Source organism: Columba livia, chromosome 16 (assembly GCF_036013475.1).
Source record: "Columba livia isolate bColLiv1 breed racing homer chromosome 16, bColLiv1.pat.W.v2, whole genome shotgun sequence".
Classification (NCBI taxonomy): Eukaryota; Metazoa; Chordata; class Aves; order Columbiformes; family Columbidae; genus Columba; species Columba livia.
Genome location: NC_088617.1, coordinates 5771256 through 5798019, shown reverse-complemented (window position 1 = coordinate 5798019; position 26764 = coordinate 5771256). Strand labels below are relative to the sequence as shown.

The 26764-nt window shown below is 53.7% G+C and overlaps 2 protein-coding genes across 6 annotated transcripts; both read left to right on the top strand.

Moving 5' to 3' along the window:
- Nucleotides 1-9328: 9328 nt before the first annotated feature.
- LOC110355897 (BPI fold-containing family B member 3-like) lies at nt 9329-16514 on the top strand. The gene is made up of 16 exons (XM_065032092.1): nt 9329-9469; nt 10472-10571; nt 10879-11377; nt 11732-11836; nt 11924-12046; nt 12419-12482; nt 12794-12854; nt 13226-13305; nt 13908-14069; nt 14226-14279; nt 14361-14525; nt 14892-14959; nt 15276-15318; nt 15765-15828; nt 15943-16019; nt 16169-16514. Exons 2-16 carry the CDS (start codon nt 10487-10489, stop codon nt 16241-16243), a joined length of 1725 nt encoding a protein of 574 aa, XP_064888164.1. The 5' UTR covers nt 9329-9469; nt 10472-10486; the 3' UTR covers nt 16244-16514.
- Nucleotides 16515-16880: 366 nt separating this feature from the next.
- Nucleotides 16881-25967, top strand: LOC102091601 (BPI fold-containing family B member 4). Of its 5 annotated transcripts, none has more exons than XM_065032088.1 (18): nt 16984-17186; nt 17507-17623; nt 18350-18477; nt 19109-19228; nt 19685-19883; nt 20410-20514; nt 20611-20754; nt 21372-21432; nt 21991-22051; nt 22478-22569; nt 22920-23132; nt 23372-23425; nt 23828-23998; nt 24166-24233; nt 24370-24412; nt 24992-25055; nt 25471-25547; nt 25655-25967. In XM_065032088.1, exons 3-18 carry the CDS (start codon nt 18372-18374, stop codon nt 25676-25678), a joined length of 1602 nt encoding a protein of 533 aa, XP_064888160.1. In that variant the 5' UTR covers nt 16984-17186; nt 17507-17623; nt 18350-18371; the 3' UTR covers nt 25679-25967. The 5 variants fall into 5 exon arrangements, with proteins under 5 accessions (XP_064888157.1, XP_064888160.1, XP_064888158.1 ...); XM_065032086.1 differs by having other exon boundaries at nt 17013-17186; nt 19109-19264; XM_065032085.1 differs by having other exon boundaries at nt 16881-17623; nt 19109-19264.
- The last annotated feature ends 797 nt before the right edge of the window (nt 25968-26764 follow it).

The following is a 26764-nucleotide window of genomic DNA, read 5'->3' as shown; positions in this document are numbered from 1 at the left end:
ATCGGGTGGACGCTTTGTTTTACATATGATTTTTTATTGTTTCCCCACATACTTGCTTACATTGGCCATTGACAGAGCGCGGTGAAATATTGAGCAATGGGTGCTGGGGCAGCTCGCCTTCCTCATGGTGTTCCCGAGGAGCGCAAAGAAAGGGCTCTGGGGGAGAGTGCCAGCAAATCATAGTTGGAAAGTGAACATGGGTTTCTGTGCTGTGCAGCCGTGCTTTCCTCCTGTTCCATCGGGACATCTCCAGAACCTGCTGTACTTTGTGTCCCGGTGCAGACCAGTAGGGATGAGACCCACACGTGTTGTGCTGAGGTCTTGGCAGTAGGGTAAGGATGTTCCCCCTTTCTGTCAGGCCTGGGTAAGTCTGTTGAAGGCGGCAGGAATGTTTCTGTGGGGCTCAGGGAGTTTTAGACCAGAGAGATCAGGCTTTTTTAAGGTATACCTCCTCTGACCTCCAGAATGGCCCATGTTCCTTTCCCTTCTTCTCTTTAACCCATTCCAAATCAAAAGCCACTGGTGATGTTTACTACAGCTGGTAGAAAATATGGTGGATGATGTCCATCCTCTTTGATAATGTCTCTACAAGCTGTGAAAGTGTTCATGGAAGGGAGTCCCAGTCCCTCTCCTCCCTGTGCTTGGGCTCCATGGTGTTCTTCTGTCTTCCTTGGCCTGGAGGACAGGATGTGGACCACCTGGAAATACCACATTGGCCCATCCTCTGTGGTCTCACTCAGCTCTCCTCTGACTTCCCTCACAACCCCGATAGCTGTGATCTCAGGTCCAAGCCGTGACTGCTCTTCCCAAGAGGACGGAATTGCCCGTTTTGGTCTGAATCCCTTGGCAATGGGTGTTCAGCACTTGCTGGAACACCTGCTGCTGGGTGGGAACCATTGTCCTTGTGCACTGAGAAGTGAGTCACTGGGCTCTGGCTCCAGGTGCATCTTGACATGTTCAGAGTCTTGGCTCTCCCCAGCACTGGGCTGCTGAGAAATGCTCAGAAAAGCAGAGATCAGCCACGTTGTGCATTTCCGTGGAAGCATCCGAATAGCCCTGTCAAGAGAAAATATGAAGATATACGTCTAGAAAATATGAAGATATACATCTAACAGCCTGCCGAGGGAGAGCAGGATTTACACTTCTGCGCCGATAAATGCAGCCCATTTAGAGGCAAGAAATGTGTTTGTGAAAGTAAATCCACTGAGAAGGTTGTGACCTGCACACATGTCCCCCGGGGCTGCGGGAGGTGTTTCATGGCATCTGACATCAGTGGGGACACAGACACAACCTAGAAAAGTCTCTGAGAAATAAGCCTTTGCGGTGTTTTAGAGCAGCGGTTGGAAATTGGCCCCTGCTCGACCTTGTTCCAGCGCAGGTAATACCGGCAGCTCTGGAGATTTATCTGTGGAGTGTTGGTGTAATTTACGGTGGCAAGGGTCTGGGAATGAGCTGCAGGGACGAGATGGCACCGCGGTGCTTAGAGGTGGATTTTCTCCTCCTGAAGAGCTGTTCTGATCCTGGTGATCCCTGTGGAGTCTAATTAGGTGTCAACTTATAGCATAATGACTGATCAAGTTACTAGCAGAAAAACATCTTTCTGGCATGATGCGTTCCTTATCGGGCGTTATCTGTAAACCTTACGCTCCTGTCAGATAAGATGTAAATCTCCCTGTCTGGGCTTAGCAGAGAGAGTGCATCACTGGGAAGGGAGTGATGGCAGATTAAACCTCATGACATGTTTTATACAGAAATGAAGAGAAGAAATAAATTACTCGGTGCTGCAGGATTCCGCTGGGATGAAACTTCTCAGGCGGTTCTTCTCAGCCTCGCTCCAACCCTGCTGAAATCTGTAAGAATCTTACTGAGATTATTGCAATTTCCACTGGGTTTTCCACCAGCTGATCCCATGTCCCTCCCTGGCATTTGCAGAAGCTCCCTGAACTTTGGGGTTGAGAGCCACTTGTCCCAAGAGTCACTGTTACACGGGTGTCTCCAACAGCAGAATTTACCATTGCAAGTCTTAGGTTTTCTCTTGCCCCCACTTCTGTCTGTACCATGTAATTAAACAGAGCAGTATTTTCTCTTTTGGACTTGACAGGTTTCTGTTGGCTCCTCCTGGGGTTGAGCAAGAGCTCTGGCTTCAGCCGGTCAGGAGCACATGCCTGGTGCTGCAGCTCAAGGGCTCACCTGGGCTTCCAAATTTATCTGTGAAATTATTTGTATTGGCAGATGTCAGCAGCCCTTGGTGATTAGGTTACACCACAATAATCACCAAGCCCTTTTATTCTTTAATTTTTCCTCTCTCTCCGTCAGGGTTTATATATGGGCTGTTTCTTGTGCTCTCCAGGAGATCTGTGCAAAGCCTTGATAACCTCTGGGGGCCTTCTGTGGGGAAGAACTGGGTGAGGTGACAGCAGAGCCAGTCCTCGTGGGAGCTCAAATCATGGGGGGGGCAGCAGCTCATGGCATCTCCCCCAGTGCGACAGGAGATGGAGGCCAGGGCGGTGGAGCCATGTCCACAGCCCGTGGAGAGGCCCATCTCACCTCCTGCCATGGCCACCAGCCACAACCTCTCCTGCTGTCCCTGGGGCCATGTGCTCACCAGGCAGCTCCAGCCCTTTCTCTACAGCAGGTTTTCAGCATCACGAGCAGCTCTGGTGCTTGTGAAAGAGGGAGGCTCAGCATCCTCCTTGGCTACCACCTGCAGGGCGGGTGGTACAGGACACAGGCACATCCTGATGGGCTGTTGACAGATGTCTGGATTTTGGGGAGTGATTCTTGTATTCAGGCTGTGTTTTGGCTGAGGTAACTCTGCTGGATTTGCACTGAGCCCTGCTCACTTTCCTCTAGTGTGAGCGTAGCACTCAGCCCCTGTTGTGTGGTTTGGGAACTGTCTCCAGCTCATTGTGTCTCTGTCCATTGAAGCCCGTACACTCCTGTGAGCTGCTGTCAGCTCTGGAGCTCTGTGAGCAGCCGTGCTGGATCAGAGGATGTTCAGGATTTGGTGTGTTTTATTGCTCGGTGGCTGGCTGGCATGGTTGGGAGGAGCTGATGGGCCAGGAGCTGTCCTGGGGATTGATTTTGGAATGACTGACTGTGGTGAGTGCTCAGCTGTGTTCACACCCGTGTGTGGACATGAGTCTGTCTGCAGAGAAGCGGGCAGCGCTGTGCACAGTCTGCATCCCCTGCGTGTCCTGTGTGGGATGCTGCATGTGGGACCCCATGGCTGTGACACCCTGACAAGAGCACACGAGTTATCTCACCGGTGGGCAGTACATTGTGGTGGGAACCTGAAAATGCGCCCGTATCTCATGTCTAAAATTGCAATGTGTGTGCAGTGAGCACCCACCAAGCTCCAGCGATTGCCAGGGACAGCAGAGATGGCGGATAATCTGAATTTATGGCATCTGGAGGGTCCTGATGGTGCCTGTGTGTGTTGAATGGGAACGTGTTAATAACGATGTCTCATAGGGCGCGGTGGGGGCTGCTGAGTCCCCTCACCCTCTGGCACAGGCTCCTCCCTGGGCATTTTGTGCTGAACTCCTCGTCTTGTGCAAATCTTCCAGCGGTTCCACTGCTCTGAATGAGAGTGATGTTCTGCAGAAAATGGCAGAGGAAGCAGGAAACAAAAAGCCAAACGCCAAACCCATCAAAGGCATCTCAGGGTGAGTGATGATCAGCAGCATTTCACCGCGAGCCCCAACCTGGGAATGAGAAAATAAAAGCAGAAGGCTGGGAAGTGTCAGCCTGGAGGCAGAAACGAATCACTCCCTGCTAACAAGTGCAATATTAAAGCCAGTGATTTTCTGCATGGTTGTGTCTACAAATACGTGGAGAAACTATAACTTAAAGGCAACAAAGCGCGTCAGCTCCCGCTTCAGCACCGCTGGGGATGCGGCAGCGGCTCTGTGGCGCGGGGGCTGTGCTCTCAAAGCCGGGGTGCCCAGGTGCTGTCCAGAACAGCCCGAGGGAACCCCAGGATTTTGGGGGGGAATCAGAGCTGGCCCTCCGTCCTGCAGATTCCTGCTGAGTGAAAGAACAGAGAGGTTTTGAATGCCAAAATGCTTTTTTTCCCAAAATTAAACTGTGCAATCTTGTTGTTAGGAAGGAACATGTTTCTAAATTTAAAAGTGGTTTTAGATGGAAAGTTTAAACAAAAAGTGAAAGAACAAAAGTGGTGATGGCAACGTCGTTGACAGGTGACTTGGCTGCCAGCAGCCTAACCTGGCAGCTCTGACAGCTCCTCTTTCCCAGCTCTTATCTCCCATTATTTTTCTGCAGGCTGAAGGTGAGGGGTCTCTGTCCCCCAGCGGTGTTGCTGGTGCTGGGCTCGGGGCTCTCTTGGTGTGAATGGCCATGGCTGGGAAGAGGTGAGGGGGCAGAGCCACTGGTGAGGCTGGGGACCTGCTGTCCTGCGGTCTGTCCTGCTGTGACCCAGCTTTATCTGAGCAGCATCATGGGAGAACATGTGGAAACGGCTGTGGCCACAAGGCTGATGGTGGCGGTTGCAGCAGGACCCACGGGTGTCCCCAGCTTCAGCTCCAGGACCTCCCACATCACCCTCCCAAGCGTTAAAACCAACCTCCCCAGCTGGTGAGTGACCCCGACAGACGGTTTGCCAACATTAATAATACTTAAGAGGTGGGTAACAGCACCATTAAATCTTACAGTCTCCAGGGGTCGGTTTCTACGGAACACAAATGTTTTTCACTGTTAATTTTTTCCACTGAGGGAACCCAGATGTTTTATGGACCAGCTCAGGCCAGCACTATCTGTGTAATTCCAGGCAATGTTCATTTTTGGCATAAGTCTTAATTTAAGTGCTGTACTCTCAGGATATCAGAGATACCAGAGCTTCTTTTAGGCATGGAAACCTTTATTTAAAGCCAGAAGGTGGCATTCTTGAGAAAAGGTTTGTAGAGAGAAAACATCTTTTATTAGACACCTGGCATATTTTGGCTTAATCCGTACCAGAATAGGTTTCTTTAGCACTTGACTTTATCGCATTTTGGTTTTTAGTCAATAATGATTGCTATGTGCACGATGGCAGTCCCTGCCGCGGTGTCCCTGCTGCAGTGTCCCCTGCCATGGTGTCCCTGCCATGTTTCTCTGCCCAGTGTGCTGCCCGAGGTCACAAGCGTGTTTCTGAACACCACCCTCTAGAAGGTGCTGCCAGGTCTGGTAAGTCCCGTCCCCCTCCCACCCTCTTTTCCCAGAGACCATCACCTCCTCCTCCTCATCCCCCTGCACCGCCGCAGGTTTCCCGGTTTTGCCCCACAGAGGAGCTGGCAGGCTGCTGATGGGAGCATTTGGAGCAGTTACCGGTTTTCTGCCATCAGCACTCTCAGCGCAGGCACCGTCACTGCCCAGAGCCTGGTCCAGCCGGTGGTGAGTGCCGCGGTGCTGGGACAGGGCTGGTGTCCAAGCTGAGCACGCTTTTTTCTACTGCTGAGCATAGACCAACTTGACTGACTCCCACTGACTTTGGTGAACACCTTCGATGCTCAGCACCCACCAGGGCAATCCCCAGAGCAGTGAGCTGAGAAGGAAGGGGAATGTCACCCCTTTGCTTTGACCTTCCACAGGTTTCCAGGGTGCTGCCTCCATCACAGCTGGTGGTGACTCAAATGTGAGAAGCGAAAAAAACAGTGGTGACCATCACCGCAGACAGAAGCTCTGTGCACCTCTTCAGCACCGCCGAGTTTTGGGTTTCCCCTTCAGATTCTGCTCCCTTCAGATTCTGCTCCCAAAACCCGCTTCATCCTGGATGTTGTGAGTTGAAGCCTTTTGCCATTGGTGAGGGCTCAATGTGGTCACCCTGCCCGCGGGGGACTTCCCTTCCCTGTCCCCAGCAGGACAGTGACCTGGAGGCGGTGTTCTTTACAGAAGCAAAGCTGCGGCTCCCCCTCACTCTGCAAAGGTAACGCGGCTGCGGGTCCCCAGTGCCACCACCGGCACGGTGCCAGTCCCCGTCTGCTGGGGAGGCACACACTGCACCTCAGCCCTGCGTTTTCGGAAGGAACCTTTGCTGTCTCTGCATGATTTCTTTAGCATTTATACTAACAGCTGTTTAAAAACACATGAGGGTCAACATGACATAATCCAGCTGACCTAGAATGACTTGGTTTTGGTTTGTTTTTTCTCTCTCAGTTTGAAGAGCTGGAGTTGTCCTGGCTCAGGGTAGAGAAAATGCTCCGGGTGGGGGAGCAGCCCCTTCCTGCTGGGGACAAGGTCTGGGTGAAGAGTTTGTGGGTTCCTGCGACATTTCTTCCTCTTTCCTCAATTTTTCAATAATGTGACTCCACGAGCTGAAATGCGAAGACCCCACCACCCCATGACGAGTGTCTGGCCAGTGTCTGGTTGTGTTTCTTGGAAGGATGGGTCCCTGTATAAATCACATTTGCAAAGCGATAGCGGGTGCATCAGTGCACAGGGGCAGCGCCCACATCTGCGGGAGGGAGTGCGAGAAGGGCCCCCCCGGGTGTATGTGCTGTGAGAGGGGAGTGTGGGCAGGATTAGGCTGCTTGGAATGGCTTAGAGATGGGCATTTAGGCATCACCATGTATTTATTCACATTTCAGAAGTGCCTGGCATCTTGGTTTATTGGCTGCATTGCAGATGCTGATCCCAAGCCTATAGTTCACTGATTGCTAGATAATTACCTGTCATTAGTAACTCAATAAACAGCTTCAATCCTTATTTCATTGAGCCGACAGGATTTGAATGTTTTTTCCTGGTGACAGGTAGCTAGTGCAGCATTAAGGATATCTTTGAAAAGATCATTGTGTTTTTAAGAAATTGTCCCCAAGAAAATCTGGCTGTGAGACGGGCTCTGCAAACCCCATTTGTTTTCTGGTGTGTGCTGCCGGGCCCAGCAGGCGGCTGTTCCACAGCACCGGGAAGGAATCGTCCTTGTCAGGAGCCCTGGGCAATGGGGGAAGCCACCATAAAACCAGCTCCCCATGAGGACAGGGCTTTGTGGTGCCTTCTGTCTTCGTTTTGCTGCAAACACAGTCAGTGCCAAGCACATTTTTTAAAGAGGTTTCCCTTATTGTTCTTGTATTAGCTAATAAATAATCAAACAGTTTGAATCTGAATTCCCTTAAGAAGAACAAAAATGAATCAAAATATCTGTATGCAGTCAAGGCTGGAAATCTCAGGGGGCACCAAGCTGATTTTTCAGGGAACATTTAACCAGCTGCCAGGCTGCACCATCACGTCATGGGTGGCTGGTGCCCTGGGGTACTGGATGGGTGCAGCCTTGGGACACGGCCCCCCAGCCCTGACCCCCAGCAGTGGGGGTGTCCCAGTGTCTCGCAGTAAATGGTCCCAGAGGAATGATGAAGCACCCCAAGGCTGTCCTGGCTCAGGGGTCCCCGCAGAGCTGGTTTCCTCAAGCAGAAGGTCTGTGTCTGGGTGATGTCTGCAGCCAAGCGGAGCAGAACCCTCTTGTTTTCCAGCTCGGGCTGACATGTTTCTCTTTGCCTGCCTGGCCAGAGCCCCGTGCAAACACCAAGATCTCTGACACTTTGCGGGGTTTGTCCCTCTCGCTGCCGGCCCTTTCGTCTCCATTTCCAGGAGATCTGAGCATCAAAGCAGCATCAGTTTGCATCGGTCCCTTTCTTCTCCCTTAGACCAAACCCATCCTGGTTTACTCTGTGTTTCCATCCTCACATAGTGATTTGGCTTTGTGTTCTTGGGGCTTTAGCGAGACCCGGACCTCACAACGTCATTCTCTTCGTGGGAATCTGCTTCAACTTACCCAAAATATTTAGTTGTTAGAGACCTCTGCATTCAGCAACGGCTGGTGAGAGGCCAAGTGACCGTCACACCTATAAGGTCACTTCTCAGGAACTATTCCGGCAGTGCTCAGTGACCCCCTGCTATGTGCTGACCATTATCAGCTCTCTCTTCATGGTAATTTGGGTTTCATATAGTGATTGCCCAAAGTATAAAGCGTTTCAGGAGGGACAATAACATAATGCCATCTTGTTAACGCCCTCTTCCGCTTTATCAAATGTCATAATCTAGCCATGACAGAAAGGCTTTGTGCTCCCGAGGTGCCCGGCTGATCAGGTTGCAAGGAGAGTCACAACTCCTCAAGCACTTTGGCACCTTTGCCATTCTTTCTGTGGCCTTTAGCTGGGATATTTTTTAATCCAGAATTAAAGTGTGACAAAATCTGGCTAATCTGCTGGAAATACTGATTTCCAAGTTTGCAGAAAGTATTAATTCTGCACAAGCATTTTTCTGGACTATTATTCTTCATAGCTGCGGAGCAGCCCCTCTACCCCTGTTGTTACTGAGCCCATCCTGAAGGGGACAGTTCACTGCTGTCCCCTTGGCGAGCGCATTGTCCCCTCTGCCTTGGGCAGCCTTGGCTGTGCACACCAGGACGTGATCTGCACAAAGGGACTGCGTTTGCATGTAGGATGTTTTTCCTTTTCCTGCCCCAAAAAGCTGCTGTCCTGGTGCAGCTCGAGGCAGTGGCTCCAGGGGCAGTGGTTGCTGGTGATCGGGCCAGGATGGGGCAAGAGGCAGAAATCCAGTGTGGCTGTGGGGCACATGCTGTTGGCTCAGCAGAAACTTTTGGTCCTTTTCTCCTGGCTGTAGCAGAAAATGAACTGGTAGTAAATGAACCAGGATGGACTAGGTGGGACACAATTTTTTAGCATGAAAATACTTGGCCAGACATCTCAGAAGGCAGGGCCTGGACAGAACTGCGGTGCCGGGACAGAAGACCCTGGGCAGTTGCAGGGCGTTTGTTGCACGAGGTGGTGGGACATCTCTTGATGTGTCAGCACTGGGACCAACAGAGTCCCTTCAGGACTTCCAGAGCCAACAAGATCTGGCTTGGGAGCCCCCCAGCTTCATGGTCAATGGCATCACCCTCTCCAGAGTATGTCCCTGTCACAGCACATCCCACCTCCAGTTCTCCTGGAGTGCTACAAGGCAGCGGTGATGGACCTGGAAATAATGCTGTGCCAGTTAGACCAGTGCAGCATTTCCAAATCTGATGGAGTCTCTCCCAAGTGTCTGGCCAGTATTTTGACACACCTTTTAGTCAAAACCTCAATTTACTTGAAAAAAAGAAAGAAGTATTTTATGGGGGCATGGCTTTTCAGCCATGTCTGTGTCTGGACAGGAGCACAAGCCCACAGGCCGATGTCCCAGCCTGCTGGGTGTGCGGGCTGGCCCTGGGCTGCCCTGTCTGCCTTGGTGCCTCCAGGGCGTTGCTCAATGATTTACCCAGCTCCTGATACCTCCAGGGAAATATTTGCTGTGGAAGTCACCAGAAACCATCCGTTGTTTGTTTTGCTCCCCACCAATTACCCTGGATGTCCTCAATGACATTGGGTGCCTCTTTCCTGCTGCGAAGCTCTATAAATGGGGACACTTGGTGCAGGTACCTGCAGAGGACAGAGACATCGGCTGGAGAACATCTCGCACCCAAGAGCTTGGTCAGGTAAGAGCAAACTTACTCCTCCAAAAGCTCTGCTTCTGTGAACCTGAATGCTGAACCCAAAGGAGAATCCTTGACATTCATTTGGGTGTATCAGCTTTTAAAAAAATTGTTATTCTTGCCTGCTGCCTGCCTGAACCATCCTCTGACAAGTCAAATGCGCACCGGCTTTCACTGTGAGTTTCTCAAGAGCAGCCACGCACATTCATTGTATTTGCAGTCCTTGGAGAAGAAAGGGTATTTCATGGTTTTCATGAACAATTATAACTTAAATTATTTTTTGTAAGACTTGGTTATCACAGATAGATTTTTACCTGAGGTGAATTAGAACTCTCACGCTACTTTTGATCCCTTTTTGATGTGCTTTTTCCATTTAAATAGATTTTGGGCAATGAAGTTCATTATTGTAGGTCCTGCAGAAATATTTTGATGACACTGAAAGTTTAAAAATTATTTTCTCTTTCTTAAATTTTAGCAAAAGGTGCTTTCATGCAGAGGGAAGCCTCAGCTGTCTGGTGTTTGTGCAGAGATCCTGACATCCAAACGAGGAGATGCTCTCCTTGTAGATGTGTTGCTGCTGCTGTCCTGTGTAGATGCCACTGTTTTTCTTTCCGTGACTAGAGATGATCACGTGTCAGAACTGTCTTGTTTTCCCACCATGTGGGATACAGGATCTTGTTTCTCTGAGAAGTTTACCACCCAGATCAGCTGCTCCCCAGATCAACTCCCGTGCTGGGGGCTGAATCAGAAATGACTCTACAGCCACTTGGGTGCAGTGACGGTCAGTCCTTGCAGCAGCAGTTGAAGTTCTGGTTTCTCCTGCAGGAATGTTTCGCTGTGCCCACTGTGGTGATGAGGTGGGAGAGGTCCCAGCAGCTCCAGCTCTGATTTTCTCATCCCTGCCTGGAATTCCTCCTTTTTCTTTCCTTCACCCTCCTCTTTGCTCCCTGCACTGGCTGGTGCTCGCTGTCCCCACATTGCGCTGAGGACAATTACTTTCCACAGTTATCAGGACCAAAGATGTTGACGTTCTGGGCTGGGTTCCTCCTCTGCAGCCTGTTGACCCCTGGAATCATGTCCGCAGTTGTCAAAGTGGATGTGGATGGTAAGTATAGAAGAGACAGGATTTATCTTTGGTTTTGAGACCAGTTCTACTCTTTCTGTCTCTTGACCATGCTCAGAAAATCAGAAGCTGATCCAGATCCATTCAGCACTAGTGGCAATGCTGATAATTTGCATTTCTAAACCACTTTGGAGGTGGCACTTCAGATACTTTACAGTGGCTGGTGCCACCTCTATTGTATAAAGAGAGAAACAGAGGGACAGTGGAGGGGAAGGAGCAGCCAGGGTGGCGCAGCACACCTGTGTACTGAGTCCACATCGCTTACAGTCACCTCTCATCCTTTTTTCAGATACTACACACTCACTAGCCAAACGTGACCTCCAGAAGCTTCCACGTAATCTCCTTGGTGGCAATCTGCTTGGTGGTCTCCTTGGCGGAGATGGTCCTGTTGGCGGTCTCCTTGGCAGAGATGGCCCTGTTGGTGGTCTCCTTGGCAGAGATGGCCCTGTTGGCGGTCTCCTTGGTGGAAATGGTGTCCTTGGTGGTCTCCTTGGTGGAGATGGCCTTCTTGGTGGTCTCCTTGGTAAAAATGGTGTCCTTGGTGGTGTCCTTGACAAAGATGGTATCCTTGGTGGTGTCACAGGCAAAGATGGTGTCATTGACGGTCTCCTTGGCAAAGATGGTCTCATTGACGGTCTCCTTGGCAAAGATGGTGTCGTTGACGGTCTCCTTGGAAAATATGGTCTTCTTCATAGTCTTCTTAGTGCTGTGATTGGGAAAAATGGTCTGCTTGGCAAAAATGGTCTCGTTGGTAATCTTCTTGGTGGAAATAATGGAGATGCACGAGGGTGAGTGAGAGTGGGAGATGGGTGTCCCTGAGCTGCCCTCAGTGTGTCTGGGCCATGCTGGGGAATGACAACAGCTCTGGTCTGGAGCCTGCTGTCTGAATCCCCCTTTTCCCCCAGGGCAGGTTCACAAACAAGGGTTGGTCTGTTGGGAGTTTCTGTAGGTACCTGCTGTGCAAGGGTGACCTGTAGGTGTCACAAGCTGGTCCCGGGTGGGAGGGGATCCCTGCTCACCTGAGGCGGAAGGACCCCGGGATGGTGGCTTTGCCATCAGCCACAGCACTGGGGGCTGAGGGGATGGGGCATCTATGGTACGAACATGCCAATTTCTGCCTTTTCCTTGTTCCAACCACCCAGGCTGAGAATTGTGAGCAACACCCTCCCCAAAATCAGCCTGCGCTCCGTGCCAGGCTTGGGGCAGCAGGTGGGCTACAGCACCCAGCTGCTGGTGGAGAGCACCAGGTACAGTGTGGTCATCGGACATGGCTTGGGGGGTCACCACCTTTTTGGCACACAGGTGTCCTGAGCTGCCATGTTTCCCCACCACAGCGCGCCAGGCAGGACACTCTGCGTGCCAGTGGAAGCAGATGTGGCCATGCTGGTCCGGGACAACGGGGCAGCTCTCCAGAACAATCAGGACTGCGAGACTTCTGACATAACCATTCGTGTGAGGTACTGTCCTGGGAGGTGACACCCCCGTGAACGAGTGCTCAGGGCCAGGGTGGAGGGACACCTTGGCGCTGTTGGCCATCAAAGGTGGCACTTCTGTGCCTGACGCCTTGGAGGCTGAACTACCTGGCTGCCAGCCTCCAAGACGAACTGCTGACCTTTTTCCTAAAATCCGGGCTCAAGAAAGAATATTTGTGTGTTGTGCTGGTAACCTAGTGCTGGGCCAGATTCAGAGGGCTTGTTTGTGGTGATACTTTGGCACTGAAGTAAAACCCTGGACAGTGCAAGCGAGGCATTTTCTCTTGTGCAAAGTACTTTTGTTTTCCAGCTCCCAATTGTACATCACTTTTTATTTCCTATTTTCCTGGTACCCAGACCCCAAGTGCCACTTCCGGATCAGCCTTTAAAGCGCTTCCTAAGTGATGCCGTGCGCCAGGTGGTGAGTCTGCAAAGCGATCTTTGTTCAAGCCGTCGGCACAGGGCTGGGCAGCGGGCAGGGCAGGCAGCGGGCCAGGCTGTCCCTGTGGACACGGCTGTTTGCACAGCTGCAGCTCAGCCAGGACAGCCAGCACATCCTTCTACTGACGGACACCATTCCACTCCGGCACCATCGCCTGTGCCCAGCTCCATGCTGGTTTAGTGGTCACAGTGAGAAAATCTCACCCAGCAGAGCTGTTTTCTGCTGTTAGTGCAAAATGCATCAGCTGGTGCTGTGGGTCCCAGGGCTCTGACTGTCCCCTCTGTCCCCAGGCATGTGACATTGCCAGTGCCAGGCTCGGCATGGTGGGCTCCTTGGTCAGCTCCAGGACCTGTAAGTGCTGGCACCCCCATCCTTGTCCCCTGCTCCTGTCTGACCCCTGTGCTTAGGGTTGGGTGGTTTTTCACACTGGATAAATACAAATATTTTAACAATTTCCTACAAACACAACTCTCAGCTCAAGCAAACATGCCATTTCCCTTGTCCCAGAGCAGCAGCAGCAGCAGTTTTTCCTGCAGAAAGCCACTTCAGGAACTGTTGCTTTTAGAAACAACATTTTTGCTGCAAAATAGTGCTTTTCAGTGGCTTGCCCAGCTGGGAACACTGAGCAGGAGCTGCTGCTGGTTCCGATACCTCTTAGGACTGGGGTATTTGGGAGCATCGCCCCTGACTTCAGTTCAAACCTTTCCTCCCGTGTCCCGCAGCCGCGGTCCCACAGGGGACTCTGGACAATCTGCCCCCCTTCTCCATCCTCAGTGCTGACACCATCCAGCTGGATGTCAACGTAAGTGCCCCTGCTTCCCCGGCCCAAACACTCTGACTTAGTGAGTTTGGGTAATTCGTTGGACATGGTGGCTCTTTGCCGAGGGCTTGTCTTGCCCCAGCTGCCTTCAGGAAAACATTTGCTAGAAGGTGCTGGTGAGCGTGTTCCAGCCACGTCTGTGCCAAGGCCACCACTGGGTCTCTGTCTTGTTTTTACTTGCTAATCCCTGAAGGCGGCATGAGCCAGACTGGCTTGACACTGCTTAATTAAGTATAATTACAGCAGTCTCATAGCTGTTAATCAGAAAAGCTTAATTTCATACATGAGCAATGGCCACCATTCACAGGCAGGTTCCATTTAAAAGCGGTTTGTAAAAGTTTGGTGTGTAATAAGTAGGGACCATCATCAGGCTGAAAATATTGGCAGCATGTATTACTACTCAGGGATGTGATGGGGTTTTAAGGGAAAGCTGCAGCTGCTGCTGGTGTAGAGCAGCCTGAAGATGCCATGTATTCATCAAAGTGTCGATTAACCCCATGTGAGCCTCTCCAGGGGCGGGTCGGGTGCCCGGTAACACCACAGCCCCTGACCCGCTAATGTCCCTCCCTGCTCTGTCCCTGTAGCTTGGTGCTGGAGACGCGACAGGTGGTGTGGTGGCCCCAGCTGCGATGCTGCTGTCCCGTGGCCACCTGCCGCGGCTGCGCCTGTCCCCGCATGTCCTCGCTGCCCCGCTGGAGCAGCTCCAGGCTCAGGGAGCCCTTGATGTCAGCATCACCAGCAACATGGTGGGTCGTGATGCCCCTCTCAGGGCTGGGTCAGGGTCCTGGTCACTCTCGGGTGGCCTAAGAGTGCTCATCACTGTGTGTTTGTGGGTCCAGCAGAGCCCAGCATGAGCTGTGCACAAACCCCAGTTCCTAATGCTGCCGGTGCTGTTCCCACAGGTGCCTGATGGCGTCTTGCTGTCCACGGCCGCCCTGCAGCCCATCATCCCCAAGGTCAGCTACCTCCCTCATGTGCACCAATCCCCAACCCCACCGCTGTTCGCCACACCAACACCCCCTTGTCCTGACCCCCAGCTCGCCAGGATCCTGCCGGGCTCTCTGCCGCTGCAGCTGCATGTGCGGGTGGGCAGCAAGCCCGTGGTGACCATCAGGGACGGAAGAGCCACCACCACCCTCAAAGCCACCATCGACGTGGTCAGCCCGGCCTTGCAGTCTGCGTCCCTCTTTTCCCTCGACACGGTGAGTGGGCTTTCAGGGGATGAGGCCTCTGAAACAGGGTGAGCAGAGTCTGGCTGTTCTTGGGCTTAGCCAGGTAGTACTTGTATTTTTTAATTTACTACATCTTCAAAACAGCGATACCTAGTCCTTTTAAAATACTTGTAACCAAGCACAAGTGAAATGTTTAAGGAATAATACAAAATAAAGACATGAAGGGTAAACCCTGGGGAGAAAGATACCTGATGCCATCCATCAGAAATGCAATTTCTCGGCACAGGCAGGTGTTTTTTCTCAGAACGGGTTATTTACAACTACTCCAGCTTTTCTTTTCGGTCTTAGGAGTTACACAGGGAAATAATTTCATTTCTTCCATTGTTCCAATTGCAGGACATTGTTCTGGACTTGACCCCGTCAGTCTCCAATGGCAGACTGCAAACCTCCCTGGCCCTCAACAGGTAGGGCAGGCTATGCAGTGGGTGCATGTGGGACACTCCTGGGGACCTGACAGGACAGCGATGGGGAGGTCAATGGGGATGTGGAAGAGGTGTAAAGGGCTATGGAGCTTTCCTGCCTCCTCCCAGCCCCAGCCTCCCACCAAGGGATGTCTGAAGTGATGACAGAGTTGTAGAAAAGTTGCCCTGTTTTCCATATTCTTGTATCTTTGTGTGGCTGAGAAATTCCAGTCCAAGAAGGGCCTGAGCAGCATCTGGGAAGTGGGAGGAGGGCTGTACCCGATGCACCCTGACTCTGCCTTGTTTTTATCTTTTGTAGCATCAGCCCCACACGGGTGCCCACAGAACTTGGCCCTCTCAGGGTGAGTACGTGCTGCCTCGGACCGAGGCGCTGCAGCCAGCGATGTGAGGGGCAGAGGCTTGCTGTAGAGACAGAGAAACAGACTTTCTACTCTTCTTCAGTCTCCCCATTTCTCCTTCTCTCAGCAGAGGCTAATTGCCATCTGCCCTGTCGGTCCCCTGTGTCCCACAGCAGTGACACTTGGATGTCTGTGTTCACTTGTTGTCAGCACAGGGGGGCTGCTGGGAAGGGGGAAGGAATAACCAAGAAGAAATTATCCAAAGAGCATGTCCTTGTGTGTCCCCACCCTCCGTCCTGGAGGAGTGTCACTGGAGGAGGGTTCCAGCCCTTGTGTTTCACAGCTCCGAGCAGTGACAGAAAGGAATTGATGAGCCTGACATGGCTATTTACATCTCAATAGCAGTTGCTCTCTTCTTCAGCCACTGACACACATTTTCTTCCCCTCAGGTCTCCTCGCTTTCAGAGTGGATCAAGGAAGTCCTTGGTGCCACATACATACCGGCCATCCGGGGTACGGCTGGGTCTGGACCCCCTCCTCCCACACCCAGCCGGGTTTGGGGTCTCCCCCCTCACTGGCTGCATTCAGGGTTCCCCCATGATGAGACACTTTCACTCCGTTTTGCAGATGCCGTGGAAGTGTCAATCCCTCTGCCCAACGTTCTCAGCTCCAGCCTGAGCAATGTCCCAGTTGATATGGCCAAGGTGAGGATGGCATCTCCCATGGGCGCTCCCGCTTTCCAGGAGGCTCTTTTGCCTGTCTGGACCCCCAGGAAACCTCGTCTGGGATATGGGGGAAAGGTGGCAAAGGTCCGAATGAGAAAACTGAATATTTTTTGTGCTGCTTCCCCCAGGCAGATGATTCTCTTGAACAGGCCGCTCTGCAGGGCTCCTGCTCAAGGAACCCCTCAGCCCTGCTCGCCGGCTGAGGTGTCACCAGCCCCATGGCCCCACTGCCCCTGCCAGCCCCATCTTCAGTTTCTCTTGTGCAACGTCCTGTGCTGTCACCGTGTCCTCAGGGGGACAAGTGACTGGCTGGTTGGCTGCTCCTGGCATCGGGGCAGGGGAAGCTGCTCGGCTGGGGGCGTGTGGGGGTCTGTGACCACTTTTAAAACCTGTAGTCAGGAAGCAGAGCTCTTCTTTAGGCATAGAAGTTACTCTCGTATTATTCTTTCAATAAAATCTTTCTCTGCCTCAGTATTTCTCTCTCTGAATATTTATTTGATGGGGGTTTCTGGCTCCACCGTGCCTCTGTGCCATGTGGCAGCTGTACCCGTAGCACACCAGCCGGTACCTCACAGCAAGTGCTTCTGCAGCTCAGAGGCTGTGGCACAAGGTGAGAAACAGCAGATCCCCGGCTCGCCATGCGGAGGATGCGGGTTCAGCAAAGCCTTTGCTGACATTCCCTGCTCATTTGGAGCCCGCTGGGGCAGCAGCTCTTGCCAGGGGCTCTTTTGCAGCAGGTCCCACCCGGAGCCCGGCGGTGGCTGTTGTGCAAGGCTCTGCAGGAGCCAGGCACAGATAAACCGAGTTTACACCTCCCCTTTAAGAGCCCATTATCCCCTCGTTGTGCAAGATGCACGGGTTGTTTTCAGCTGTGGCCTTAGCAGCAGGTTTTATCTCACAAAGGCATTAAGTGTTGAGGACAGCAGGACAAAGGAGCCCCTTTGTCTGGAGCTGGCGTGGGTCGGGTGTCCCAGCGCACAGGGGCTTTTCTGTGGGAACACCGGGAAAGCGGCGGGTGGCCGCGGGGACGGGCGGGATGAGCCTCGGAAGCTGCTGCTCAGGGCGAGCACTAAAGGAGATAAAAACCTCCCGGTGCTTTTCTGAAGCCTCCCCAAGCGCTCACTGGAAACTCGAACAATCACCCCGGTAGGGCAGTTTGTGTGAGACAGCCCGAGTGCAGGGTTAACCGGGGTTTGGCTGGAAAAAGCTCATTTTCCAGCACGGCTCCAGGCTCATTGCAGCTCCACGTGCTGCAGCTCCAGTCTCGGGCTCCTCCTTTGTATCAGCGCTTGGATGCTGATAACCCTGATAACTGGGATCCAATAACCTGTTGCTCAAAGCTTTTCCCTGTTTTAGAAATCTTTATTTATTTTGGAATACATTAAAACCACAAATGCCACTTTCTACACCCAATCCACTAGCCCAGCTTTTACAATTTAGGCATCTTTCCACTTTTTCCGCATCAGCTTTGCTATATAAGGGCCCGCTGTTCTGCACGGGGAAGCAGAGCTGCAGGTCTCCCCTGGACCGAGAGCCAAGTGCTGGAGACCAGAACCAGGCTTTGAAATTCGGGACAAGATCAGGTAAATATGCTCAAAATAGTGGTGTGGGCTGTTGTGAGCTTGGGGGCACAGAGTCACCATTTCACATACAGGACTTACAATACACTCTGGTGAGCAAGAAAAAACAGGGGGAAAAATACCAATAATGGTAGAAATGCTGGAATTCTGAAAAAAAGTAAGAAAAGGTTGCTATAGTGAAATGAAAATCCTTCCCTGAGTTAAAAAACATTAATTTGATACAAAAGTTATGGATTTCATGTGTTGCAATGTCCTCTTACGGTAGTTGTTATTATTTTTATTATTATAAGGGTAAAACACACCATTTTAAAAAGAAGGGCTTTATTCCAAACATGAGGTGCCTGTATAATTGCAGCATTAATTTGCATACCCATTTACAGGGTGGTTATTAGGGAGGGGGGCTCAGTGCAATCTACAGGTTATGAGTAACAATTTCATACTGTAAACTTACAGTTATGTCACCATGACCAGGGATGGAAGGAGCAGGTTGTCCGGGCTGCTCATAAATAGGAATAAGCAAACAGGTGCTGGAGTTGTGCAGAACCCAGCCTGGAAAGGTCCCTGCAGATGTGGACGCCCCCTCCTCCCTCTCTGTGTGTGTCCCCAGCTGTTGGATGAATGTGACTTTAACTCAGGAACAGTTTTGGTTCTCCTAAAGCTCATGTAAATTTTCTATTTGATAAAAAATTTTCACTCAGCTCAAAATATCCAACTCCCCTTTGTATCCAGGTGCCACCAAGGAGAAGCCACCATGTCACCAGCCCTGGGCATCGCCCTCCTGTGTGCCCTGCTGACCCCAGCACTGGGCCAGCGCACAGACGCCGTCCTCAGGCTTAGCAAAGGTGTTTTAAGCGATGGTGAGTATCTCTGTCCCCATCAGCAGGACCCTGGGCACGGGAACCACCAGGGTCCCTGGGGGTTGACACCACGGTACCAGCACAGCCCGATCCACCGGGGAAGGGAGGGGAGTCGCACATGGAGGTGAAGAGCATGAGGCTGCATGTGAACCCCCCTCAAATTGGAGTAATTTCTTTATGTAATTAAAATTCCAGCTGGCCAGGCTTCTAAAAGGAGGGAGACATCGCTCATGTGGGACATTGCATGTCCCAGAAGCCTGCACCACTCAGGAGGTGTGAGCCACAAAGCAGATTGATTATCCCAAATTCAGGACTGATCAGTGCCCAACCCTGTGATGTCCCACACCTTTTGCTGTCTTACTGGTGCAGCCGCAGACAAATTCCCCCAAGCTGCCTTACATGATGCCTCCTGTCCTGGCTCCCAAAACCCTTTTTCTGTCACATCACACATGGCACAAACTGTCAGCGGGTAGCTGGGGACTGGGATGGGCAGTGATGGCGATGGAGCACCAGCCCCTGGGCAGCCCGTGCTGGAGGAGCACAGAGAGCGGTGGTGGGGGCAGGGGCTGGCAGCTGCCTGCAGGTCCCTGCAGTGGTGGCCGGGGGGCTCTGACGGCAGCGATGTTTCCAGCTCTTGCAGGCTCGCTCCGGCACAGCGACGTCCTCCAAGGTGCCCTGGGAGAGGTGCCGCTGGGAAGGGGCCGTCCTGGTGCAGATGGAAGTGCAGACCTGCGGGGTGGCCTCGGAGGAGGTCTCCGTGGTGGCGGTGGTGATGGTGGCCTGCTGGGTGGGATCACTGGTGGTTTGCTGGGTGGCGGGGGGCTCCTGGGGGGGCTGCTAGGGGGTGTGCTTGGTGGAGGGGGTGATGCTGGTGGTGGTGGAGGGCTGCTGGGGGGGCTGCTTGGTGGAGGGGGCGATGCTGGTGGTGGTGCGGGGCTGCTGGGGGGGCTACTGGGGGGTGTGCTTGGTGGAGGGGGTGACGCTGGCGGGGGTCTGCTGGGGGCGCTGCTGGGTGGAGGGGGTGAAGCTGGTGGTGGGGGGCTGCTGGGTGGGTTGCTGGGTGGTCTGCTGGGTGGAGGGGGTAATGCTGGCAATGACTTGCCAGGTGGAGGGGATGGTGGAGGTGCTTATGTGGGGGGGCCCAGAACCTCCCTCAGAGGCAGGCCGGCAGCTGATGGTGATGTCCCCAGTGATGGTGTCCCCGCAGGGGTGGCTGGAGGAGCGCTGGGACAGGGAGGTCTGCTCGGTGACAGAGGTCTCCTCGGCACGGCGGGGATCCTTGGTGGCACCGGTGGCCTCCTTGGCAATGGAGCACTCCTGGGCAACGGAGGGCTGCTGGGAGGCGGTGGCGTGCTCGGCGTCCTCGGGGAGGGCGGTTTGCTCAGCACCGTCCAGGGGCTCACCGGGTAAGGACGGCACCGGAGGGTTCTTGCCGGGGGGAACTCCTGTCCTCTTTGGGGTAGTGATGGTGCTTCTGTAGATGCTCAGATCTGTCTTGGGGCTGATGCTCTGGGACAAATGCTGCCAGGAGGTCTCAGGTTTGCATTGCCAGCTGCAAAGGAGCCTCTGGAGCTGTGGGCAGAGGGTTGAAGGAGACAGCAGTCAGAAGGCGCTTGCCTGTAGAGGGTGCCCCAAACTGTCCCTTGGCCCCGTGGAGCCGGTACCAGGGCTGCCAAACCAGTGCTCGTGTGTTTGCAACTGCCTCATTTTGACTCATTTGAAGCCCAGCACGGAACAGAAGCAATAATATGGCAACGAGGACAAAGCTTCTGATAAACTGGAAAATAACTGAGTAAATTTGGTGTCTTTTGCCATTTCTGGTCTAAATGGCCTCTGAGTCACCCACCCCTGAGCAATGACTTCGTGCAAGCAGCAGAGCCTGGGGCGGGGTGCTCAGACCGTGGCACTGATGTCCCCTCGCTGTCCCTGCAGGCTGAAGATCGTGGAGCTGACGCTCCCCAGGGTGTCCCTGCAGCTCCTGCCCGGTGTTGGTGTCCACGTCAACCTCTACACTCGGGTGGCCCTGAACGCCAAGTGGTAGGTCGGGTCACAGGGGTGTCCCCAGGGCACTGCTGGCTCCTGGCAGCCGGGAAGCGGCTGCTGCTCTGACGGTCGCTGCTTCTCCCTATGCAGCCTCCTGGGTTTGCTTGACATCGCCGTGGAAGTGAACATCACATCAAGGGTCAGGCTGACCATGGATGACATGGGGTCCCCCAGACTGGTGACAGAAAGATGCAATACCCTCCTCGGTGGCATTAAAATCAGACTCCTGAGAGGGTGAGTGACAGAGGTGTCCTTGGCCAGCGTGAGCAGAGCGGTGAACGCACAAGGGCGTTTCCCCATCACATCCTAATCCCATGGGGGACTGACACCAGCAGCCACTGTCCCTGCAGGTGTCAGTTGCTCACTGGACATGTGATGGGGGTGACATAAGGGCTGCTGGAGGTGGTGGTCCCTGTGTGCCACTTGAGCAGCCACAGCAAATGGATGTGTTGTCCCAGAGGGTCGCAGGACCCCACAGCAGGCCTGGAGGGACATGTTTATCCTATGTGCCGTGTCCATGGGTCATTTTAACCGACATTGCACAGGGTCTTCTAAGGTGTAAGTGCTTGGTGTGTAAATCAAACAAACCACTTGGGCTGGGGCTGTTTCTGCTCATTTAAGGAGACTATGCACCAGCAGATAAAAGGCAGCAATAAATTTCCCACTGGCTATTTTGGGATGCAAATTACACTTATCTCATGCAAAATCCAAGCATACATGATGCACTTTGCTGCCGCAATTGCCTTGCTCCAGGAGGTCTGCGCTCCATGCTATTCACAGGGAATTGTTTAACAAGCCCCATTTACTTTGCAGCAGGTGTTTTTTCATGGTGCTCCTTTATTTTTCCACAGCCTGCTCCCAATTGTAGATAATTTATTGGCAAGTGTCCTGAACAGACTTCTTCCTAGTCTGGTAAGTCAGAAAAATTCTCCACCTTGGAAAGGAGTGATAAGTCTGAAAACCCATGGTGCAGCTCCCACAGCATTGCTGCTGTCCCTGCACGGGACCGTGGCTACTGTCCTAGTGCTGCTGTGTCCATCCCCACCCAGCGGTTTGGGGTTGGGGGGTGATGTGCCACATCTCCATGTGCGTGGAGAAGCTGCTTCTCCCATGCAAACGCAGGGTCAGTGACCCTGGCACAGGCTGCCCCAGTGCTGGGAGCTTCTAATGATGTCCTGGGCTGTGTCACGGGCTGGTTGGTCTCTGGTCACTCCTGAAAGCCCCGGGGACTCTCCAGCTGCTCTACATGTGCTTCTGAGACCAGATCCTACCCCTGTTATGGGCAAAGTGCCCAGGGCTGGCCCCGGAGCTGGTGCAGCCCCTGCAGCACCGTGGTGTCACTGTGGGGACCGCCATCCCATGCCCTGGTGCTCCTGTCTCCAGGGAAAATGAGGCAGAGCCAAGCTGGGCTGCATGTCCCTGTTCAGCTCCAGATGTGGGTCACTCAGTGTCCCTCCCCGACTCTTGCAGCTCTGCCCGGTGGTCGATGTCGCCCTGGGACTCGTCAATGACCAGCTGGGGCTTGTGAACTGTGAGTGCTCAATGGGTCCCACGCTTCCCCCATGTCACCTCTGCTCTGGCCACATGAGGACTGTGGCACTATCCCCCCTGCTGCACCCCAGGCAGGCAGAGCAACCTCCCCACATCCCCCCGCAGACCCCAGTCCTGCCCCATGCTGGGGGGGGGCGGATCCAGCAGCTCCCTGCCCACAGCCTGTCACCCGGGCAGCAGCAGACCAGAGCCCCAGCACGTCCGAGGATGCTGTCTCCCCCCCAAATCTCCCTGCCCTCTCCCCAGCTCTAAGCACAGCCCCGTGGGTACATCAAGTGGCAGCAATGTGGGCTGTGAGCCATCCCCTCCTAGGGGCCAAGGGGCTGCTCTGAGTCCCCCTGCAAGGGAGGGCAGGGGACATTGCCCCGAGCCCCGAGGGAACAGCTGAGCTGCTTTCTCTCCCCAGCACTGGTGCCATTGGGATTGCTGGGCAGTGTCCAGTACACCGTGTCCAGCCTTCCCCTGGTGACCGGCCAGTTCCTCGAGGTGGACTTGAACGTGAGTCCTGCAGCTTCTCCTTCTGTCTACATAAGGGGTTGGGGTGTTTCACTGGGGTTTGGGGGACTCTCCTTGGGGCACGTACACCCCAGCAGCACTCTCCACACTCTGAGGTCACTGTGAAAAGCTGGGGAGGTGCTGGCTTGGTGCCTGGCTCTTGCTGCTGTCACTGTCACGGGAGACCGCAGTAGGGTTTGCATTTCATGAACTTCTGGACAAAGGAAGTGTCATGGGGCCTGACTTGGCGTGGCCATGCGTGCAGTGATTTCACACTGAAGGAACATGAAGTTAACCGTAAAGGCAAATATTGCAAACATTTTGGCTTGTGTTTCCTTCCCCTGTACCTGCAGACTGTCGTTGGACGAGTGGCAGGGGGACTGGTGGACTATCCACTGGGAAAGCCAGAGACTGTCCCCACACCGCCCCGGATCCCCATGCCACCCCTGCCCCCCATGGCGGCCACCAGCTCCTCCCAGCTGTTCCTGTCCGTGAGCTTCCTGAGCACCGTGCTGGCCGGACTGCAGAGGCCCCGGGCCCTGGACCTGGACATCTCCACTGGCATGGTGAGTGGGAACGCGGCCTCGCCAGGGCTGGGAGTGCTGGGGGCTGTCAGACGTGCAAACTGGTCCCACTGGGCAGTGCCTCAGCTCCTCTGTGCCATTTGTTACGGTTCGCTGCTGTCTTAGGTGAAAAATGAGCCTGAGACCATGTGGGGAAAGCCCCAGGCATGTTGCTGGTGAAAGCAAATATCTGCTGACCACGGTCACACAGACATGCAGCATTTCTCTCCTCTCTGTCACAGTTCCCTGAGCTTCCGCCACTGACGACATCCACTCTAGGAGCCCTGGTCCCCACGGTGAGTCCCGGTTCTCCCAACACCGACCCCACCAGAGAAGCTGCATCCCGGGCAGGGATGTCCCCCTGTCCCTTCCTTCTCAGAGACACCATCCCATGAACTTGAACAAGCTCTGCCTTGGGTCCAAAACTGCCTGGTTTGTCACCCTGTCACCTGCAGCTTGCTGGGTTAACAGAGGAGCTGGACAGCATCCCCATCTGCCCGGGCTCCCTGTGCTCCTCTGGCGGGATGAGCTGCTCCAGCAGGGCTCAGGGTGTCCCTGGGCTGAGCTCACAGCTGCCCTGGCTTTGCTTCACCATGTGTGTGGGGATGAGCAGTGCAGGTCATCTGCGCAGTGGCTCCTGCTCACAGCACCGGCCGTGCTCCCACCAGCAGAACCTCCCCATCTTTGGCTCTTGACAGGTTTTCAGAACATACCCCGAGCCACGTGAATTGCTGCTGAAAATTGTGGTCCCTGAAGCACCACTGGTGAGCTTAAGGAAAAATAAAGGTGTGATCCAGCTCAGGGCCACAGCAGAGGTGATGGTGATCCAGCCAGGTGATGTCCAGGAGTCTCTCTGCCTTCTGAACATCGTACGTATGAAAGACCAACCCATGCACAACCCCCTCCCGCAGTTTCCCCTCCCTGCATGGTGGACACACGGGTGCTGGCAGAGGTGACCTGCACCTGGTGTGACACAGGGGCTGCAGGGCTGGCCCTGGGCAGAGGCTGAGCAGCTGAGCGCTCTATTTGAACACAGGACACCTCCCTGCTCGCCCAGTTTTCAGTCATGGACAACAAACTGAAGATCAACGTCATCCCGGAGAGGTAGGACACTGGGCTTCATCTGGGGGGATGGCAATGGAAATGAGGCCTCCTGGACTTGGTGACAATGAGGGCACGGGCAGGGCTGAGTGGGCAGGGGAACTGCTGGGATTGACCCCCACTCTGCTTCCTCCTGCAGGGCTGAGCTCTCCCTGGTGTCCTCCTCCATCGGTGGCTTTGATGTAAGAACACGAGTAGCCTCAGCAACGCACGAAATCTATTGCAGAAAGCCAAGTGCTGATAGATGTTAGCCTGGGAGAAATAAGGGCCAATTACAGTGTGACAGTTGTGCCATATTTTAAATAGCACCTTTCTTTCACCTCCAGAGATGGATTTTTTTTTTCATAGATGATCCATGGGCAGTTTTCAGAAAAATCCTGAGAGGGAGAGGTTTTGTATCCTCAGTGAACTGCAGAATTCCCTGGTGTCCAAAGGTCAGGAGAACCCTGGGCTCTGCCATGGCAGGACACCTACAGAGAGAGCATGTTGGGTTGCAGCGGTGGTTACTGAGGCAGCTCTAGCGCCAGTGGGAAGGGGCCTGAGCAATGCCAATATTTTGGGACTAAAATTCACCATAGAAATCTTAAAGTCCAATTTCTGTAAAACTGGGAAGTTTGCACTAGATGGTTGTGGAGCTGGAGCACCAAGGTCCAGGTTGGGTTCAGCTGGTGTGAGTAGGGTGTCCCCACATGCCCAGGCCAGGCTGGGGACCACGGGACAGGGACCGGCGCTGGCTCTAAGTGACTCTCTCCTTGTTGCAGGTCTCGCTCCTGGAGACGCTTGTTGGCCAGATTTTTGATTTTGCCTTCCTGCCCACAGTGAACAGTAAGGAAACCTGAATGCCTCATTCATGCAGTTGTGCTGGACTGTGCACGATACCAGGGGTTTGTGCAGGTCACACCTGACTTCGTCCTGTAGAACAGGAACCAGTGGGACAGATCTGCAGTAACGGGGGGGCTTATTTCAGGCAGCAGCATTTGTGGGGAGGTGAACCCCCACATCACAGCACAGGGCCCCACAACCCCTATGTGGGGCTGCCCCTGCCTGCTGCTTTCGCTCACAAATTACAACGTCTTTTGCCACAGCACTCAGTCCCATAACCCAGAGCCTTCCCGGAGAGCCTGGTGCTCACGGATGGGGGGGTTTGCACAGGGGGAGGATGGAGTTGGGGGCTGAGCCCCGGTAGAGCTTGACTGTGACCCCCCCTTCCGTGGTGCTGAGCTGGGCTTGTGACCCACAGGAGTGCTGGGTGTGGGGGTTCCGCTCCCCAGGCCGCTGAACATCGACTTCACCAATGCGAAAATTGACATCATGGAGGTAAGTGACGGGGTTTGCCCTAAGATTCCCCCTGGCACCCCAGCTCCACGTGCCTGTGGCTTGCAAGGAGGATGCTCAGAGGAAAGGTGACCCTTTTGCTTCACCAGGATCTCATTGTCCTGTCGTTGTGATCTGGGGGCACCAGGCTGGGAAGGGAGCTCCGGTTTTCAATGTCCGACCCCGGAGAGACCCTGGAGAGTCCCCACCGCATTTCTCCTCCTGCCTAAGAGAGTGAAGCAGCAGCTTGTTTTTTTCTGTGCAACTGTTGTGTCTTACCTACATGGCTTGGAACAGAAGGAACACAGGTGGCTTTTGCCTCCAAACCTTGTGTTTTGGACTCTTTCGTGGATGCTCTGAAGGATGTGGGTATATTGTGTGTTCTCACACTCAGGTTCAATAAAGTCCAGCCCTCTCTGCAGCCACAGCTGGTGCTCTAGACTGGGGGGTGGTCGGTCCGGTGACCCCCAGGGCTCAGGAGAGGCCCCCTGTGCTGGAGGTGACCCACAGGGCTCAGGACAGACCCTGCTGTGCTGGGCTTTGTCCCAGGAGTGCTCAGGGACACGGCAGTCATTCCCATTCGTGCCCATGAACTCTGCAAGAACTGCACAGCCCGTTTGTCACAGGCTCTGTCCTGCCGTTCAGCTGCCTGTTGAAGCAACGAATCCGTTGCTGATTGAAGGTTCTAAGGTGCCTATTGCCCCTGGGGTGGAACGGACCAGAGGGGACAGCTGTGATATCGCTGCCTTGGGGACAGTGTCCTGCCCCTGGCCAGCCCGGATGCACCCTCAAAGCCAATTGGAACCTGAGACTCAGGCTTTCTGTCATCTTTCATATTCCTTTTCTCTTCCCTCTGTATATATTTGCCTATTTTTCTTTTATTTGTTGTCTCTCAAGCCTCCTTTAAACTGCCAAGATCTGACCTGAAGGCACAAGCCATCTCCTGCATGCCTTGGGGTGACAGGCAGTTTTCACGGCACAGCTGGCTTGCCATAAATCCACATGCTCTTTAGTTCGTGATAACTTTTTTCTTTTCTAAATCAACCTTGTGCTGTTTCTGTATGTAATTAAGTCACTGGGAGGTAAATGCTCACCTCACACCGTCCTCAGACCCTCGTGGTCCCTTGAATGTGATGGAACATCCCCTGGAGTGGAGCTGCCATGAGCTGTCTGGAGACCCTCTGCTCAGCCGGAGACCCAGGAGCATCCCCGGCCCCCCC

Coding starts and splice junctions, on each gene's coding strand:
- LOC110355897 (XM_065032092.1), top strand. CDS start 10,487: ATGTTGACGTTCTGGGCTGGGTTCCTCCTCTGCAGCCTGTTGACCCCT. Junction 11,837..11,923: donor CTGCTGGTGGAGAGCACCAG/GTACAGTGTGGT, acceptor TCCCCACCACAG/CGCGCCAGGCAGGACACTCT. Junction 14,280..14,360: donor TGCAGCCCATCATCCCCAAG/GTCAGCTACCTC, acceptor CCTGACCCCCAG/CTCGCCAGGATCCTGCCGGG.
- LOC102091601 (XM_065032084.1), top strand. CDS start 18,188: ATGTGGACGCCCCCTCCTCCCTCTCT. Junction 20,755..21,371: donor AAAATCAGACTCCTGAGAGG/GTGAGTGACAGA, acceptor ATTTTTCCACAG/CCTGCTCCCAATTGTAGATA. Junction 25,548..25,654: donor CGAAAATTGACATCATGGAG/GTAAGTGACGGG, acceptor TTGCTTCACCAG/GATCTCATTGTCCTGTCGTT.